At 42.0% G+C, this 18,810-nt stretch overlaps 1 protein-coding gene across 3 annotated transcripts in view; it reads right to left on the reverse strand.

The window, feature by feature from the left end:
* The window catches only part of ENPP2 (ectonucleotide pyrophosphatase/phosphodiesterase 2), a 113,768-nt gene that overhangs the window by 43,154 nt on the left and 51,804 nt on the right, over positions 1-18,810 (reverse strand). For all 3 annotated transcript variants that reach the window (XM_050940758.1, XM_050940759.1, XM_050940757.1), the window contains exons 3-8: positions 18,200-18,355; positions 14,455-14,580; positions 11,693-11,753; positions 10,005-10,102; positions 9,077-9,156; positions 7,874-7,993 (exon numbers count right to left, since the gene is read on the reverse strand). In XM_050940758.1, the coding sequence (XP_050796715.1) occupies positions 7,874-7,993; positions 9,077-9,156; positions 10,005-10,102; positions 11,693-11,753; positions 14,455-14,580; positions 18,200-18,355 (641 nt within the window). The remainder of the gene's footprint in view (positions 1-7,873; positions 7,994-9,076; positions 9,157-10,004; positions 10,103-11,692; positions 11,754-14,454; positions 14,581-18,199; positions 18,356-18,810) is intronic.

Genomic DNA, 18,810 nt, shown 5'->3' on the forward strand with positions numbered 1-18,810 from the left:
ATGAATTATTCCACAGCCACATCCTGCGTTTTCTGCACACATCTTACTTTAGTCTTAACTGAATTAATTTAATGAAGTGTTGAAGTGCTATGACAATGGAGATTTTTATATTGGAGACTACTGTAGTTAAACATTTAACCTAGGTATATTGTTGTTCTCATTACACAACGATATTAATAAGCAGCTTCACGCCTCCTTTCAATCCACTTCTCCCCTTGAAAAGCTCCATAGTTGATGCCTGCACCCACAATGCCTCCAAAACCTTCTCTCTCAATTTTTCGGTTTCTTTACTGTTTATTTACAGTTCAAAACAAGTGGTTACACCTGCCTATTGTTGGCCGCAAAATAAAGATCAAGTCCTCCAACAGTAGCTAAAAGTTTTTTTTTGCCAATCCTAACTATGATTACTGCTGAATCTAACCATGACCTTGTCTATTTCTAGGTAGTGACTCTAAGCACACGCACCAAGAGAGACACCCTCCTTCTGACCAAGTAGTTTTGACAGACTAATGATTAAGACTGGCACACTTTGCCAAGGCATCCTGCATATTAGCTGAGAGGTTGATAGTTGGTTTTAATTCTGATCCTTTGCCCATCGTCTTTACAAAAGTCCTGCTGAATGGCATACTCGGATCAGGGAATGTTCTGTGAACACCAGTTTTGCTTGGAATAGGAGACTTAATGTACAAGACCTGCCTACTTTTCAGTGTTATGCTCACGTGAAGCCTGGTTCTGAAAACCCTGTGTGTGAGAGACGCCCACTGAAGTCCATGGGACTTCTACATTTAACAGCCTTACAGGACTGAGTTTAAGATGTGGCAAGAGACAGCCCAGCAGAGTTAAATCCTGTACCTTATAACTGTTCTGTGAATAGATACAAAGGTAGCAGGGGCAGTGGCAGTCCAAGCTTCTCTACACTGTACTCGAGCAACCTGTCCTATCACAGAGAAACTAGTTCTGCCTCCATGCCTACCTAACATTGCAGTCTCACCAATTATATTGGTATTGGAACATGGACTCAGATCTGAAATTAGTCCAACTCCTCCTCAAACAATGAGCACTCAGAAGTCATTAAAGACTAACTACCCATACAGTCAATATTTGAACTGACTCCTTATGGAAAGGGAAGCGGGTCTCAATCAGTTTCTTATCCTTGGCCGACTACCGTCACGACCTTGTAACATAAATTTAGCTCTGTGCTACACCAACAGTAAAATATTATAGGATCATTTGAAAAACTACTTTGGTTTATTTTTGTAGAACTAAAAGGAAAAAGCTTGCTGTCATGCAATTTCATGCCCAGATCCACAACAGCAACAAAAAATTGGATGCAATATTTCAGGGCATCTGAAGGGGAGATTGCATGGTCATCATATAGATGCAGAGTTTAATATTAAACACCAAACTAAGTTTAGTATTGAAGCAGACATATTAGACTGAATTCATTGCCCTGAAAGAGCAGAATATAATTCCCCTCCCGCAATGGATAACACAATATAATTAAATGGACATTACGAATGATTTTATTCTAAATGCCAACTGACAACAAAAATAAGGCGGACATCGTATCCTTCCCTCCCTCCAGAACAGCAAGAGTTGAGGACAAAGCATAAGGGTTATCTTTGAATGTCCTCCCTTGCTGGTTCGAGTCACAACTTTAAAGTTATATAAACCTCAAAGTTCCTGTAATGTACCTATAAAATTAAATGTATTTTACAATCCTCTCTGGCTAGCATGTTTGTTCAGGTCAGTTATCCCAAAGTTTGCTGTTTTTGGTTTTGCAAGGTCAGCACTGTTGTGGAAAATTGACCACATGGTTGATTTTAGATCAGACAGCCCGAGACTCCTTTATTTCATACAAGCATATATGCAGGGAGAGACAGCATGACCCCACGCAAGAGGCAGGCTACTCTGCTTTCTACAAATCTTACCAAGCTGATAAAGGTTAAAACCGCAAAACGTAGCACGCTGGTTACACACATTAATTGCCTTATTGGGATATAATATCAAAAACAAGCAGGCTGACCATTTAATTTTCCCTTTACAGTTTTTCTCTGTTATTGTCAAGTCTGCTGTTTGACTGTTCTAACACTTTTCGTTGTGGTCTGGTTATACAAAGACAGCCGTCAGAACTTGGCATGCCTTGGGACCCTCTGTCTTATCACCTAGTTCCCTTCTCCAGCTTCAGTTCCCCCTATTTTGGGCCCTGACCACATTTTCCTGCCCCTGCATGCCCTTTGTACAGATAAACAAGCTTAGCTGCTGCTCCATAGCTTTGCTCATTAGGCCTCAGGCCTAAGGGGGATGGGGGTTTCCCTGACAGCACCATTTGTGAGTTTAAGTCATTTATTTGCTATATGTAAATACACCAGTTTTAGCTGCTAGTGGAAACCATATTATGTAATATGCATATCCCTTATATCACACCACAGCCTGTATTGCAAGCTATAGTAGGTCTACAATATTAAAGTGCCCTACTAGCACAGAGGGGAGAGGAACAACATTCCAACATTATCCAGTATTCCCTATTACTGTTATCACAAGAATTAGAGTATGTTTAATTTCTCCAGTTCAGAAAAGTCTGTTGTATTAAGGACCCAAAGATTCAGCTCTAGTGCAACAGCCAGTACCCAAATCCAGTAGAGAAGATAATATATCACACTGTAAACATGCAAAATACTTTAATGCCTTTAAATACCTCTGAATTAAATACCTCTTTTCCTTTTATTAAAAGGTAGACACAAAGAGGTTAAGTGAATTGTTCAACATTACACAGGATATCAGTGGCAGCACCCAGGAACAGAACCTAGGAGCCCTCAGAACTCCCGGTCTCCTGGTCAAACTGCTAGACAATACTGCCGTTGTGTATGTACATTATTACAAGGAAAATCAATTGGCATGGCTCCTGGACTAGATTGTGAAAGCCAGCAAAGTGCAACATCTATCTACTTTTAATCTTTTGTGGAAAAATAAGTTCCAAATCGCTTCATAAAGCTTGCCCAGTATTTGTTGCATTATGAAAGAACGAGCAAAAGCACATCCTAGGCCAAGGCCAATATAAAGTAAATGCACTGCATTTTGGCTCTTGTGGGATCACTGTACAAACACTTCTTCTGCAAGCTGGCCAAGGAGGGAAATTCTGGTCAGAAGCAGAGGTACTGTATACACCATCTGTGGTTGAGGAGAGGCAAAGCCTGGGTGGGAAATCCCTTTCTCATTAAGAAATGGGCAGGGGGAGGGGAGGAGGGAAGATTGCACAGTAACTTACAGGGTTTCTGAGGTAAATAAATGCATTCAAATTTGGTACAGCTATGTAGAATTAAAACCAGAGCTGTTTCATATGTATATTTTACCTTTTGGTAGTAGATACATTAAACCCTTCCCAACCATGCACCCTTTATCTGATTGAGATAATTATGTGACTAAGAGTAGTTTAGCGCAATTGCCCTCTGGCACAGTCAGACGTTTTTGGTGTCAGAAAGCTATTACCTAGTAATTGGCTGAGACAGGGTCAGACAAACAGGGTGGATTTGCCAATTTAAAGCCAAAAAATGTTGCTTATGGAATTAAATTCTTATGGATATCCATTTTCCCCCTATTGACCATGAAGTAACAGGAAAAATGTCATTTTAAACGATTGACAGTCCTTTTAAAATAGAAAGGCTGGATGCAGCTTCCTGCAGATCCCCATCTCTCTCCTTTTATCAATACTGTTCCTAGGCTGGTTGCAAGAGACTATTTGAGTCAACTATATTCTCCTTATTCCCTCAGGGAATATTCCAGCTGCCTCCATACTCCCAGTCCCTGCTAGCCTGAGCTTGATCCTTTGATAGCCAATACAACATATTCCTATTAAACAGAGGCAAATCTGATTTGTTTCAAAAATAGAGATTGCTTAGATGTAGGACTTGCTATATAGCCCTGAAACTGACATAGTTCTAATCTGTGTAGTACTTGGGCCTAATGTCTAGGGACTATAAACACAGCATTAAGACACAACAACATGTATTTCAGTGACTCATTAATATACAGCAGCTAAGAGCAAGGAGGCAGTTTAGGAACATGATGTTCCTTTTGGAGCCTCAGCTGGCCAGCAGCACAGTTCAGGGCTTCTCACCAGGCCCTTTTGAACTCTTACTTCAAGTTAAAAAAAACACACAACCCAAGAATTGTTAAATGCTTCTAGTCTCAATTTAAAGTGAAAGTAAAACTTCAGAAAAAGCCAGCCAGCCATGACACAGGGGACAAATCCAGGCCAATGGCCAGAAACGCTAGAAAAAAAAGAGAGCCTATGCGGTGTACTGCGGTTTTTAATACAGCCATGATTTAAAAGCTAGTGGACAAAAAGTTGGAAAAGTACAATGCCTTTTTTGGAAGAAAGCATGCGCCTACTGATTCCTTCACTGCAGGATAAATGGTATTCACCCATTTGAGTTTACGCCTGAAAAAACAGGAAATTTTAAAAAACTTCTACAAATCAGATTTGGCATTGAATGAAGATTTTGAGCTTCATTAAAAAAAGATCAGTGCTGTACACTGAAAATGAAGCTTTTAAGATTATAAGTCATCCAGAAGGGTTTATCCTCTCCCAAGAGAGACTCCAAAACAGTGGCAAATTTCTCTGGCCCACGACAAAAATCCTGCCATAGGTCCTGGAGATCCAGCACACTTTTCATTTTTATTACTCATTTCTATTTGATTTTTTAGACAATTTATTCCTGTAGTGTAGCAGATGCATTGGTTGATAAGGGAAGGAAGGGACTAGTCTACTGACAAGGCTATGTGTGATTTGCATGGTTGATAGACCATATAAACTATTCTACACAAGAAAATACACCATCTGATCAGTATTTTCAACAATGAGTAAGGCTTTGATTACTGGTTGAGAGACATTTTAGATTTGTTCTTATGGTTAGACTAGATGTCAAAACACTGAGAAGGGAACTGCGAGCATCAAGAATCAGTTTTTTAGTTTCTCCTTTGAGATCACTGGCCCAGATGCCCACTATTTCTATGTGGATATCAACTAGGGGTAAGAGATTTTATTTGCACACAGATGGTACCATGTGCCACCTTTTTAATAAATAATAATAAAATCTTGTTTTCAGTACTCTGAGAACTAGGTTGCTGAATTCACATGATCAGGTTTTAAATGCCGCTTACTGTATGCCCTGAAGTATTTACAAAAACTTGCATATAGTTTCTTTTTTACATGCCCTCAAGTTACCTTCCGATAAATACTCCCTTGGAAATAAGAGACAAGTTATCTGTCAAATCCCACTGATTTCACAGGGTGATCTGTGTGTGTTCCCATGAGATGCTGATCACTAAAGTGAACTTTTTAATGATAATTATTACACAATCATCCAAAGTCTGCATTGAACCAATTCTCGACCCTACCATTCCACCCAGAATGGGTTATTTCTGAACCATACACAATTCAAGTCACCCTGCCCCATAATTCCATAATCTAAAGCATGTAATGCTCAGGAAGCTTGCCCTGACATACATATTTAGTTTTTCTCTCTTTATTCCTAATTTCACTCTTCCACCTTGAACAATTCAGCTCCGTCATTGAGTTTTACATCCACCAAATATTTAGAAAATGCAGTAGGCTGACTCTAGATGGGAGCAGGACTAAGCTATAGAATACTGGTTACTTATATAGAGTTGTAGAATATCTTTCCTCAGCAACACCTTTCACCATTTGTATTTTGCTGGCTGCTCTCTAAATTTCCTTGAGTTTGCTAAAAAGATTAAAAACTCTGAGGTATCCAAAATTGTATTTGATATTCTGGTGACCTCACCAGTGGCAGGCAGAAAGGGTCCCTTCCACCCTGCATATGTAATGCCTTTGTACATGTGGACTAAGTCATTTGGGTTATTCTGGCCATCTTATTTTCCACCCTCTCCGCTGCTGGGTCTCTGTCAGGGTTACTGCTTTCACAAGCCTCTCCTCCCTCATTGAGTATTTTTTTAAACTTCTCTAGATCAATCACATTATTTCAGTATCCTCAGTAGTGTTTGCAACACCGGCCAATGCCATCTGAGAGTTTAACTCCGTCAGGACACTAGTTGTTCCATAACTCCCCCATAATCATGTCACTACCATTTCTCATGGCCCTGTGTTTAGACTCGAGTCTTCAGCCACTTTTTATTGCCAGTAACAATATTCTGGGACACATTTGCAAGAAATAGTCGGTCTATCCCACTCAACACAGCAGGTGATGTGGCATCTACAGTGCTAAATCAATCTACAGCACTTAAGTGGTCTTTCATATTCAAGCACTGTATAAAGCCGGGCCCTGTCTTGTACATTTTTCCCATTTTGGAATTAAAAAGAACTGGTGGCAAATATTTAGGTGGCACCTAATTCTCATTGAATTTCAATGCAAAATAACTGCTTTGAGGTCCCTTTGAAAACTACAGCCTTACAGCTGAAGAACTACTGGCTCAGGGTAAAGGTCCAAGGCTAGTTTAAAATTCAAGATATGACGTTTTTCTTGGGAGATATGATCTTGTTCAACTGGAGCATGAATTAATTCAGGGAAGTGTTATGCAGGAGGTCAGAGTAGGTGATTATAACTGTCCCTTTGGTCTTAACATTTGTAGAGAGAGTGTGTGTGTGAGATGTTACGTTTCATCAGTCTCACACACAAAACCAGAACTTGTGTTGTATTGAGAACTGGGCTGGACTTGCAAGTTATCACTTTTAAAGTTGGGGGAGGGGTTTCCTGGTCCTGCTCATAAGCCAGAGGGCTCTGTAGAAAAAAGTGTGAAAGAAGAGCCAGTCTGAAATAAAAAGAACAGGAGTACTTGTGGCACCTTAGAGACTAACAAATTTGAGCATAAGCTTTCGTGGGCTACAGCCTACTTCTTCGGCTCAAATAAATTTGTTAGTCTCTAAAGGTGCCACAAGTACTCCTGTTCTTTTTGGGATACAGACTAACACAGCTGCTACTCTGAAATAAAAGTCCATTTAAAGGTAAGCAAGATGAGTTTTGTCTCACTGCCTTAGGGAGCAGCCTATTCACTCTCTCTCTGATTCTGGGGTCTTGTGTATTATCGTTCTGAATTCTAAGAAATAAAAGTAGCACTGTGTTACAACCTTCCAACAAGGGTATATGTTTTTATCTAATTCTGTGTATGTATGTTTATAATAGAACTAAAACCTGACAAACTTGTAATGTGTAAATTAAAGGAAAATACTATAAAAATCATAGAACTGTATGGCCAGAAGGGACATCGAGAGATCTAGTCCAGGGATCAGACCTCAGTAGCAAAAGTTGCTATCAACATTCCCAAAAAAGAAAGAGTCACAATAGTGTGAATTCATTATTTCATTTACTATTTTATACACATAGACACACAATATTCTTCTCACAGAAAAATGACTGACCAAGTGTTATTTTGGAACATAGTACCCAGAGTGGTTATTAATTAAATCACACAGTGTTTTAATATCACATGCTGCAAAGAGCCACAGGAGACACATTAAAAAGCCACATGTGGCTCTCGAGCCTCAGTCTTAGTATCACTTTTCTAGTCCATTCCCCTACACTGAGATAGAATTATATATACTTTGGACATGCACCACACTCTGAAAATATACTGATTTGAGATAAACTGTGCTGCCTAAAACAAGATATTTCTAACTACAACTAGTTCATACTTATCAGCAAGAGCCATGTTGCATAATCAATGGTTTTACTATTCTGAAAAGCGAGAGCCAACTCAAAAGTTACATTAAAATGACAGAAGCTGGGCCAGATGTCAGGAGATTAGGTTAAAATTGTTCACAGATGTATTTTTATTGTTACTATTATTGGCTGTATTCCAAAGCAGAGGAGGGGAAAAAAAGTCTGAAACTTACTGGTTGACCTCCCCACCATCTGTGACTGAATTTCTCTCGCCCTCGAAGACTGAAGCTGGCATCAAATATGGGGTCATACATTGAATTGCCAACAATTCCATGTGATTCAGGATAGAGTCCCTTTGTGCAAAAGTAGATTAATTAGTGAACCTTTAGTACATGTAAAATGCAGTTGTGCAGAGTTAACCACAAATATCAGTAAATTCTTTAAGCATGGAAACTGGGTATGCCTGTAATCTTCACCTGAATTAAGAGATTTTAGTTTTAAGATTAAAAAAAAAAGTCTAGTACCATAGATATTCATTAAAGCAGTATGAGATAATTTGCATACCCTGATCTTGTCTTAAAGCACAGGTACTCCAGCAGTTAGCTACATTAAAGTTTTTTCATACTGGGTGAAATACATTTTTGCCACTTAAGTAAGAAAATAAGTGATTAAAAGATCTTTTAAAGCAGTACTTTCAGTTCATCTTTGTAAAATATTCTGGGGACAGTCAGTGATCCTTTGGGGACAATAATTAATTAATAAATAATAATATAGTTAGCATTTAAATATCATGTTTTACCTTCAGATTGCTTAGCAAGCGTAACTTAATCCTGAGCACTCCTGAGAGATGAGTAAGTATTATTCCTAGCATGAAAAAGAAGGACCTGAGGCAAGTCAGCTAAGTGACTTGCATCCAAAGCCACAGTGGGAATTAATGCCAAAGTTGTCATTAGCACACAGGAGTTCCTGGTTCATAGCCCTGCACTCACACCAGGGCCATCATCAAATATGTGGGCCAGATAATAAGCTGGTGTAAATGTGCATAGTTCCACTGACTTAATTTCAGTGGGAAAAAACACCACCACCACAGATTTACATCAACTGAGGGTCTGTTCTTGTGATTTATTTCCATAAGAACTGTAAGTTGTAGTTACAGAATAGAAGTATGAATTACTTCATTACAGGAGCGGACAGGGAAAAAAGAGCAGCAGGCTATAATAAATGCTTTGCATTTATACTGCACATTTTATCTAAGAATCTTAAAGTACTTTGATGCTTCCCCCACTCCATTTGAAAAAAAAATTAAATACAAAAAAAAGTTACTGACCACGTTAACCAGTTTTTATTTAAAAAATTCCTCCCTCACAATTCCCAAGTTTGTAAATGATGTGCAAGTCCCTTTAATTATATTCAGGAAATCCCCCTCAAAGACTTACAGTAGCCAGGGTGTACAAGTTAGGGAAGGTTTTTGTAGGATATACAGGTCTCATATAGGGAGAATGTGTTCCACATGATCCTGAAAGTACAATAGAAAATACAAGTGTTTAAAAAGTGGGACTATCATACACTGAAGGCAGAAAGATAGGAAGACCTTTGCTTAATTAACAAATATCAAGAAACATGTTTGAACCTTATTTAAATAAACACGACTCTACGGCTTAAGCACAGAGTCCAAAACGCTAAAGCACACATATTAAATAGACACGCATGGCCTAAAACATGACAACCCTTTCCCTCGTACAAATAGATGTATAAAACTAGGTAGATTGAAAGAAAGAAGTGCTTCCCTTTTAATTAGTCCTTCAGATCATTTTCACTCCAAGTTTGCCCATATTGGCAGTAAAGTAACTCCAGAAAATTCATGCTAGTTTCGGGTGACAAACACACAGTATTAATCAGTCTGAAACTGTAATTCCAGAGTTGTCACAGGAAAATTTTCACCAGACTTCCCATTCGCATACAATAGTGCACACAGTTGCTGCTACACGTGTTGAATTCAAGATCAGGTTTGTTTAGCTAATAAAACAACATAAAAAAATTGCACCTGTTCTGGGAGACTCTCCCAAAAAACCAATGCACTTCTGCCATTCTTATATTATTGTTCTGCACTGCTCCAGCCTGTCTTTCAGGCCTAATCAAATTGCACACCATTTAAGCCAATGGGACTTTTGCCATTTGACTTCATTGGGAATAAGAATAGGCCTTTAGATTGTTAGACCTTTGGGCCAGAAAGCCAGCTGTGTTTGATGCAGCTCTTCTACTGCCCAGCACCTTGTTGGTTTATGGTGCTATATAAACAATGAAAACAATATGAGAACAAGAGATTGCCCTGTTTGTTTGTTCTAATAAAACAGATTTACTTACTTAGTTTTTCAATGTTGGGCATGACCTTACTCCCTTTCTTCATGTATGATGCACGGAAGCCATCGACAGAGAAGATGATCAAAGGAGGGCGAACAAAACTGAAACAAAGGGTATGTTAACATACCAAGAGTTGAAAGGAGTATTTCAAAAACTATTTCGTACGCTCATTTGGTTAGACTAATGAAAGTTTAAAACACTACAACAGTTAGAACTTCATAAATTTTAGAGTTAGTAGATCAGTATAGTTTAGTAATATTTATATTTCAGTAACACCCAGAAGTCCAAAATCAGGCTCACGTTCCTATTGTGCTGGTACTATAAAGGCCCATAACAGACAAGGTCCCTGTCCAGAAGAGTTTACAATCTAAGAAGGTAAGTTATGTACAAAGGGTTGGATAAGAGGAATACGGTCAGATACCTACATTTTACAGACATATAATTGCAATTAGAACAAAACAAAAACCACACATACCACAAGCATAAATCTTTTCTGTTTTTGTAAAGAGCAAGGGTCACAGGACGTTTAATGTCCACATACAGCATGTGAGAGAGACCAGCTGCTCTAACACGGTAAAGAAGAGGAATACTCATTTTGTTATTCTTTCATAGAACAAATGGCTACATTGCTCCTCTTGAGATGCAAACACAGCCAGGATGTATAAGTATCTCAAAGCTCATGCAGAGGCAGAGAGAGCAACTTCTTCAAACGTAGGTGCCCAATATTAGGTATTCACAGTGAACTCATTCTTAGGTACCTAAAGTCTTAAGCTCTCATAGCTCCCACTTAAATAAATGGGAGCTGTGGATGCTCAGTATTTCTGGGAAAGAGTCCCCATATTTAGATAGCTACATCTAAATTTAGATCTTGATTCAGCAAGTTACCTAAGCACATGCTTAATTTTAAACATGTGAAAAGTCCAGGGATGCCAGAACAGGGGTCCATTCCTCTCACTTTTTACTGTCCAGAAGGAGGAGCGACAGAAGGAGAGGGTAGGGCCTCAGAGAGAAGGAGCAGCATGGGGACAGGGCCACAGTTCAGGCACCGGTGGCCCCCACACTTTTAGGGACTTTCCGCTGCACCTGAAACAGTCCCATTGGGGTCAATGAGACTAAACATATGCTTAACTCTATTCACATGCTTAAATATCTCGCTGAATCATGGTCTAAATCAGTTAAGTTTCAGAATCTAATCATAAGCGTGGGAACTATGGGTGCGGAGGAGGGGCTGCAAGTTTTACTCAGGGCCCCATGCTCAGGCCCCTTGGCCCCTCTTCAAGTCCCCTATCCCAGAACCACAGCCCTGCTTCTGGCCTCAGCTCTGGAGGCAAGGGAGGGGTGAAGTAAAAAGTTTTGGGACACCAGCTTTACAGTTTCCACTGGCTTTCAGCACTGCCACTATAAAAAGTGTTCCAGCGCCACTGAACCTTATTTGTTTTTAAATACTGCACAAGACAGGTACCTTTGGATGTAATGTTTAAAGAAAATTGGCCTGAAGGGTGCTTGTATCAGGTCTGATCCAATGCTTATTGAAGTCAAAGGAAAGACTTCCACTAAATTAATTGGGTATTGATTCAGGTGCATGCATAAGTGAGTGAAGTGGGCAAGTTTATCAACCTATAGCTACTGGCTATAAATTTAGTCAGCTCTTAACACGTCTTCCCCACAACTTCAAAATAAAATGCACTTACCCAGCTGGGCATTCAGGAGATTTTATCTCTTCACAGTCATCATCCACCCAGTGAGTTTCTCCTACATGGAAAGGAATGTCATCATTTTTTAGAACAAATTGTCAAAACAGTTACAAATTGTACCAGACTACCAAAAAACCCCACCCACACGACACACAACATGTCATACTGTCACACTTTGTGGGCAACATGTTTTTACACCCATTGCTCTCCTAGGTATGAATGTGCTGATTACATGCCAATGTTCAACAAGAACATCTGAAGTACCAATTAGCATCTGTTTAAAGCATGACTTAAAAATCTGAGTAAAGGGATTTCCTCTTGATCTTATGTGCAAGTTTTCACATGGTTTGAACATTTGGAAGTTCTAGAGCACAAAAGCAGCAACCAGTATGAAAGTATAATGCTAACAAATTCAGTTTCATAGCCAAGCTGGAACTGATCCCCTTTTGAACACTGCGTGACCACAGTGTTAGGTTGTGGAGTCAATTATTTTCCACTACATTTTTTGCTACTGTTTCCACTGCACACTCATTGAGACCTGGGACACACTTTGTACTGTTACAGGACAGAAGAAAGTCAGATCATCAGACACTGCTACTTGCTTTATGACATTGGTGTTATGAAAAGGAATTGTACTTCCTCAATTAAAAAAAAGCAGATGCACAGAATACAATTTTGAACAGCAGCAATCCCATTTGGCCCTGATAAGGGAAAGCAAGAGAGACGGAGGAACTCAAGAAGGAGATCTTGGCATAGGCAAGAGATGTGAAGTATGTGTTTGAGTGGAACAAGAATTAAAATCAGAGGGGTAGCTGTGTTAGTCTGGATCTGTAAAAAGCAACAACGAGTCCTGTGGCACCTTATAGACTAACAGATGTATTGGACCTTAAGCTTTAGTGGGTGAATATTCACTTTATCAGGCGCACGTGGTGGAAATTTCCTGAGGCAGGTATAAGTATGCAGGCAAGAATCAGTCTGGAGATAATGAGGTTAGTTCAATCAGGGAGGGTGAGGCCCTTTTCTAGTAGTTGAGGTGTGAACACCAAGAGAGGAGAAATTGCTTTTGTAGTTGGCAAGCCTCCCTTGGTGTTCATCTGACAAAGTAGGTATTTACCCACGAAAGCTTATACTCCAATACATCTGTTAGTCTATAAGGTGCCACAGGACTCTTGCTCTTTACAAGAAGTAGAGTGCACATTTAATAGTAAAAAGTAAAGTAAATTTGTAACCAATAATATGGAGATGCTGTTCTTATGGAAAGGTCACTCCTGTAACAGAGCCACGGTCACAGAGCTCTTTTGCTATTGGCTAGCTAAATGAAGAGTATGTTCTATGTACATTAATAGAAGGGATGGCTTTAACTACTTGTTCTGTCCTATCTTTTTCTAAGGAAAGGCACCTCAAAAGGCAGGAACCGGGAACTACACCCAGCATTTAACCACAATTAATCTGCTAGGGTTTCTTCAGAGTTGGGAAGAATGCAATCTGCTAAAACTTACTGGAGGAGGCATATTTAGTTTTCCTTCCCCACTGCAGAACTGGAGATGAGGAATTAGTCTCTGCACTCAGTTACGCTGGTATGTATCTGAACTATCCTCCTCGCCTTCTGAAAGTATGGAGTTGCTTAGCAGAAAGGAAGTGGGGAAGAAAACAAAGATTCCAAAGAAAAACCCTTTTCTGAAAGTGAGTAGTTGTGGAGGCTAAGCATCAACTGAGATTGATCTCTGGGTAAAGCCTATTGAATCATGCAGAAGCTTATTGAAGCAAGGCCAGAGGACCCACTCAGATAGAGGAGGTAGACTTACACAAGGCAGGATTTGTTCCAACAGGATCAAGATTGCTATGGAATGGAGGAAGGGATAGCTCAGTGGTTTGAGCACTGGCCAGCTAAACCCAGGGTTGTGAGTTCAATCCTTGAGAGGGCCACCTAGGGATCCAGGGCAAAAATCAGTACTTCATCCTGCTAGTAAAGGCAGGGGGCTGGACTCAATGACCTTTCAGGATCCCTTCCAGCTCTATGAGATAGGTGTATCTCCACATATTTATATTTAAGCCTTCACAGCCAACTCATCACCCTACTGTGGTAATGATTATTGAAGCTATTTCCATTAAAAACAGAGTTACCTGTAATTAAGAGAACACAAAGAGACCATCTAATCCTGAGTGTACCTACTCTAGGTAGCCATGTGTTCCTATCACCCTTCCCTTGTCCTCACCCCATGAATCTCTTTTATTTTGATGTAAGACAAGATGCAAGTACTTCAGGACAGAGACTCTTATGGTTTGGGTTTTGGTTTGTTTTAAATGGAACACCCCGCAAAGCTAAGCTGTGGTCCTTATTGAGGCTACGAAACAGTACTGTATTTATCATATTACAATTGAGCACATCTAAACTATTTGTTTTTGTTTTACAATACACTGCAAAGGTGTTTTAGAATCCATCTCAGCAGGCAGAATCCTTTCCTTCTCCACTCAGCCTGTCAGTATCACTTCCAACTGACACAAAGCATTCCCACCATCACCAAATCCGAAACACACTGCTTCCACAGAACTGACAGCACCTGTGAGCCTAGGGCACAAGAAACTAAAACTGCCTCCTCATCCCCAAAAGAACAGAAAATGAAATGTGTATGGTGTGGGGGAGTGGCAGGATGGAGGCTCTTTCACAAAAAACAACAACAAAAAAAAACAAACTTGGCATTACCCACAGGGCTGGCCTCTATCAGTTCAGGATAGATAAAAGTGACAGAAATATGTACCTTTGCATACAGCTTGATAATTAGTACAACAGTCTCCTCTGGTCAAGCAGTCTTCAGAGCAATGACAGGCATTCTCTTCATTCCTTGCCTCTCCACAGCGATCTTTGGTACATTCCCAGCCTCGAGCTAAAATATTCACACGGTAAGTGAAAACATTAAAGAAGATATTTTTTAAAAGGGTCCATAGCACTCAGTTGACCATCCCAGTAAAGTTAGCCCAATCATTACCGTTGGCTTTGGAAATCTGTGATCTGCACAGTGTTTGAAATCGATAGGTTAACTATAAACAAAAAAAAGATGTGAGCCATAGACGAGTGTGAAGTTTTGAGTGCTTCCCCATTCACAAGCAGGGAGTTTTCTTACTTTCTGATCCGGTCATTTAAGCCACTTTCCAAACTTAATACCAGCAAAAGCATCGCTAAAATATTGTTAAGGAACTTCTCTTCCCTTCTCCACTAACCCCCGAACGAAGGATATGGTGAGGGATCTGGAGCATAAGTTATGAATATTAGCACGTCTCATATACAGCACCCCCACGCCCACCACACACACTACTAGTAGCTTTAGGAATCCACTATATTCAATGACCATTACATCTATGGAGGGATGTAAATGGGAGCAACATGGCATGCAATTGGGGCTTTTACTTATGCCAAGCTCCTCAACACATGAGATACGAAGATAGAAGGAGCCCCTTTATCAAAGCTTATTGCAGGGGTCGGCAACCTTTCAGAAGTGGTGTGCCAAGTCTTCATTAATTCACTTTAGTTTAAGGTTTCGCGTGCCAGTAATACATTTTAACGTTTTTAGAAGGTCTCTCTCTACAAGTCTATATATGATATAGCTAAACTATTATCATATGTAAAGTAAACAAGGTTTTCAAAATGTTGAAGAAGCTTCATTTAAAATTAAAATTCTGATCTTACGCAGCCGATCCACTCGACCTGCTGCCAGCCTGGGGTTCCATTCACCTAGGCCGGCAGCAGGCTGAGCAGGGCCTGTGGCTGGGACCCCGGCTGGCAAGGGGCCAGCAGCCAGAACCCCAGACCGGCATTGGCCTGAGTGGGACCGGCGTCCGGGACCCAAGACTGGCAGTGGGCTGAACGGCTCAGCTCGCTGCTGCTCAGCCCACTGCTGGTCTGGGGTCCCGGCTCTGCCCACATAGAGTGGGTACCTACCTTCTCCCTGGTTTTAGCCCATTCCCCTCCTCTCTCTCTGCACTGAGCTGAGGGTGGGGGTGCACTGAGCACAGGGCTGGGCTGTAGAGTCTGGCCAGGAGCTGGAATGTACGAGGGGGCTAAAGGTTGGGGCAGGAGGTTTGGGTGTGGACGCTTACCTGGACAACTCCCATTTGGTGTGAGAGGTACAAGTGGGAATGGGGTGGGGCAGGAGCTACGTTTGGTGCTCAGGGTGGGGATGTTGGAGTGCAAGAGTCAGGGCATGGGGTGTGGGGGAGCTGGGTATGTGTGGGGGGTGCCGGAGTCAGGACTGGGGTTGTGGGAGGGTACAGAGGTCAGGGCAGGGGCCTAGCGGATGTGGGGGGTGCAGGACGCAGGACAGAGAGTGGGGTGGGGGTTCAGGAGACAGGGCAGGGGGCTGGAGTCGTGGGGATGCTCCCAGCCCCCTGCCCTGAGTGGCTCACGGCAAGGGGTTGGAGGGGATATGCCCTAATTCCATCCTCCATCCCCAAGGCCCCATCCCTGCCTCTTCTCCAGAGCAGCAAGCAAGCTGCTGTTCCTGCTCTGCTTCTGCCACTCCCTCTCCAGGGGCATCAGCTGTTCGGCCGCAGGGAGGGAGAGGAGATGGGGCAGGAACCCAGCAGACTGGGGGGGAAGAGGAAGGAGAGAAGAGAGCTTGGCTGCTGGTGGAGGCTGCCCTGCAGCAGTAGCCAGCAGGACCAAGCTTCTGCCCCCTGTCCCTGCAGGAGAGAGCGGTGGGCGGAGGCAGAAAAGAGTGGGCTGGGCCAGGCAGGATTTTTAATGGCACGCTGCTGCCTGCTGGGGTCCTGGCTACCGGCCCCGCCCAGTCTGCTGCCGAACCCAGGCTGGCAGTGGGCTGAGCGGGGCCGGCAGCCGGGACCCCGGCAAGCAGGAGCATGCCATTAAAGATCGGTTCACATGCCGTCTTTGGCACACGTGCCATAGGTTGCTGACCCCTGGCTTATTGGGTGAGAGTCTGTGCTGCACCCCAAAAAGGCACAGTACAAAACTTGCTGTCCAGGGCAAGGTGGCTTATAAGCGACCTTTGCACTCTTCCAATCCCGGGGAGGCCATCCACATAATTAACAGTCCTGAAGGCCTGTCCCAGTTGAGCAGCACAGGCGCTGACTCTGTGGGTGCTCCGGGGCTGTAGCACCCATGGGGACAAAATGAGGGGTGCTAAGCACCCAACAGCACCCCCTTTTTAGCTCCCCCTATCCCACCCCAGCACCTCCTGCCCACTGGCAGGCCCCACGGATCAGCACCTCCCCCTTGCTCCTCAGGCTTCCCATCTACCATGAACAGGTCAAGGCCAACACCCAGTTCCTAGCCCCCAGAGCTATGTTCAATTTTCCAGACCATATCAACTCTCTCTTTCCCGGATACCAAGCAGTTGAAGTTATATGGTGACCTATGGAAGTCTGGGTAGGTCAGAATGTTCAGACCTGGCTCAGAGCTGTATGGAACTATCATGTTCATATAAATGAAATAAATTGGGCATTGGGGGGCGGGAAGAGCGGGGCAATAATTTGTGCTGGAAATTGGGGATATTCCTGATTCCATTTGAAACACTAGTCATCTCTTTTGGCTGCTCAGGTAAATGAAATTCTTCACCAAAGACTAAAGTAACAAGAAGGATTTCAAAGGCAGGAAGACTGGGCACCTATATCAACCTAATCTCTGTACCAATCCAGCTACATGTTTTTTGGTACAGTGAATAACTGACATACATACACAATATTTTAGGAAACAAAACAGTAGCTTTATGCTCTGCCATGAGGAAGTGTGATTTCCAAAAGGTGTTAGTAGAGACAGCCTCTCTAAAAATGTCCACACCCATGTATCAAGTTAACAACAACAAAAAACAATAGTGCTATGCTTTCTACTCCCTAGTGTCCAATTAAATGAACCTGAAAGGTTTCATCAGTGGACTGTGTATGCCCTGACATCTGGAAATAGGTGTCTGAAGTAATAGCAACCAGCACACTCCTTCACCTGCAATTCACTGCCTAGAGAGGACCTGCACAACATCTATGCACCAGTTAAATCCCACTGATGCTGTCAGGGCTTAACCAGTGCATTAATCTGTGTGGACTCCTCTGTACAGGCATGAAACCCACAGTATGAGAATGAACATTAATTCCCTAAGTACTCACCATTATTAGGGAGAAAGACAACATCTCAGAGTTACCACAGTTACTTCCTGTTCTAACTAGAGGAGAAAACTTTAGTATCTCCGTGTGCATAACTGTTCGTGTTTTTACGTGGGGCACTGCAGTAATATGATTTACTTTTTAGGTGGGATCTAATGTAAATAGAGGTGCAGGGTGCTTCCTGGAAACCAAGGCCGAGGCAAAGAAAACCCAGTAACTGGGGAAGATACACGGACCAGTGCACAAATTAAAGTAAGTAAGCAAGGACCACGCATTGAGAAAGGCTGAATGTGTTCAAAGACGGGATGAGTAAGGCATGCCCTGACCATTGTCATTAGTCCATAGCCAGCTATAAGCAGAGTATATAGATACAGAGGAGTACAGCTCTCATACCTATCTTTAAACATAGTTCATCGAAGTCGAAGCAGCAACTGTTGTAGCTCTTGCACAGGTTGTCACAACGGCAGCCCGGGGGCTCAGCCTCTTGAAGCTCAAAGCATCTGCTTTTACAGGACCCAGAAGTACTGATCCAGGGGGAATCTGATAGGACTGTGTGGAATAACAAACAGGGCAACATTTGTCAGGCCATCAATGGCTGGTGAGTGATTGCTTAAACTAGTGCTACTCTGAGTAATGAAACTTCAGCGGCCCTGTTACAGCAGAGGGAGATGAACGGAAAGGAAAAGGAGAAGCACCTTGGGTGTTGACAGAAGCAAAAGTCTAATTAACTCAAAAAAAAAAAGTTCCTCTTTGGGGGGCGGGGTAAGCAGTACGCTGTGATAATGTCCTGCAAAGAACTGCACCTGGCTTTAAGTCCATAATAATCAAGCAATCATTAGCAGAAATAAAGTCTCAGAGGCTCAGTTATGGGAGCTTCAAATACTTCCCAAAAACAGGCCTTTGCAGTTAAAAACTGCATGACATTTTCATGCTCAACTGGGCAGTTAGCACGGAAAGGAACCGCAATTAGTCTACATGACAGTCAGCAGGATTCTTTTTACTGT

This window comes from Gopherus flavomarginatus, chromosome 2 (assembly GCF_025201925.1).
Source record: "Gopherus flavomarginatus isolate rGopFla2 chromosome 2, rGopFla2.mat.asm, whole genome shotgun sequence".
NCBI classification, from domain to species: Eukaryota; Metazoa; Chordata; order Testudines; family Testudinidae; genus Gopherus; species Gopherus flavomarginatus.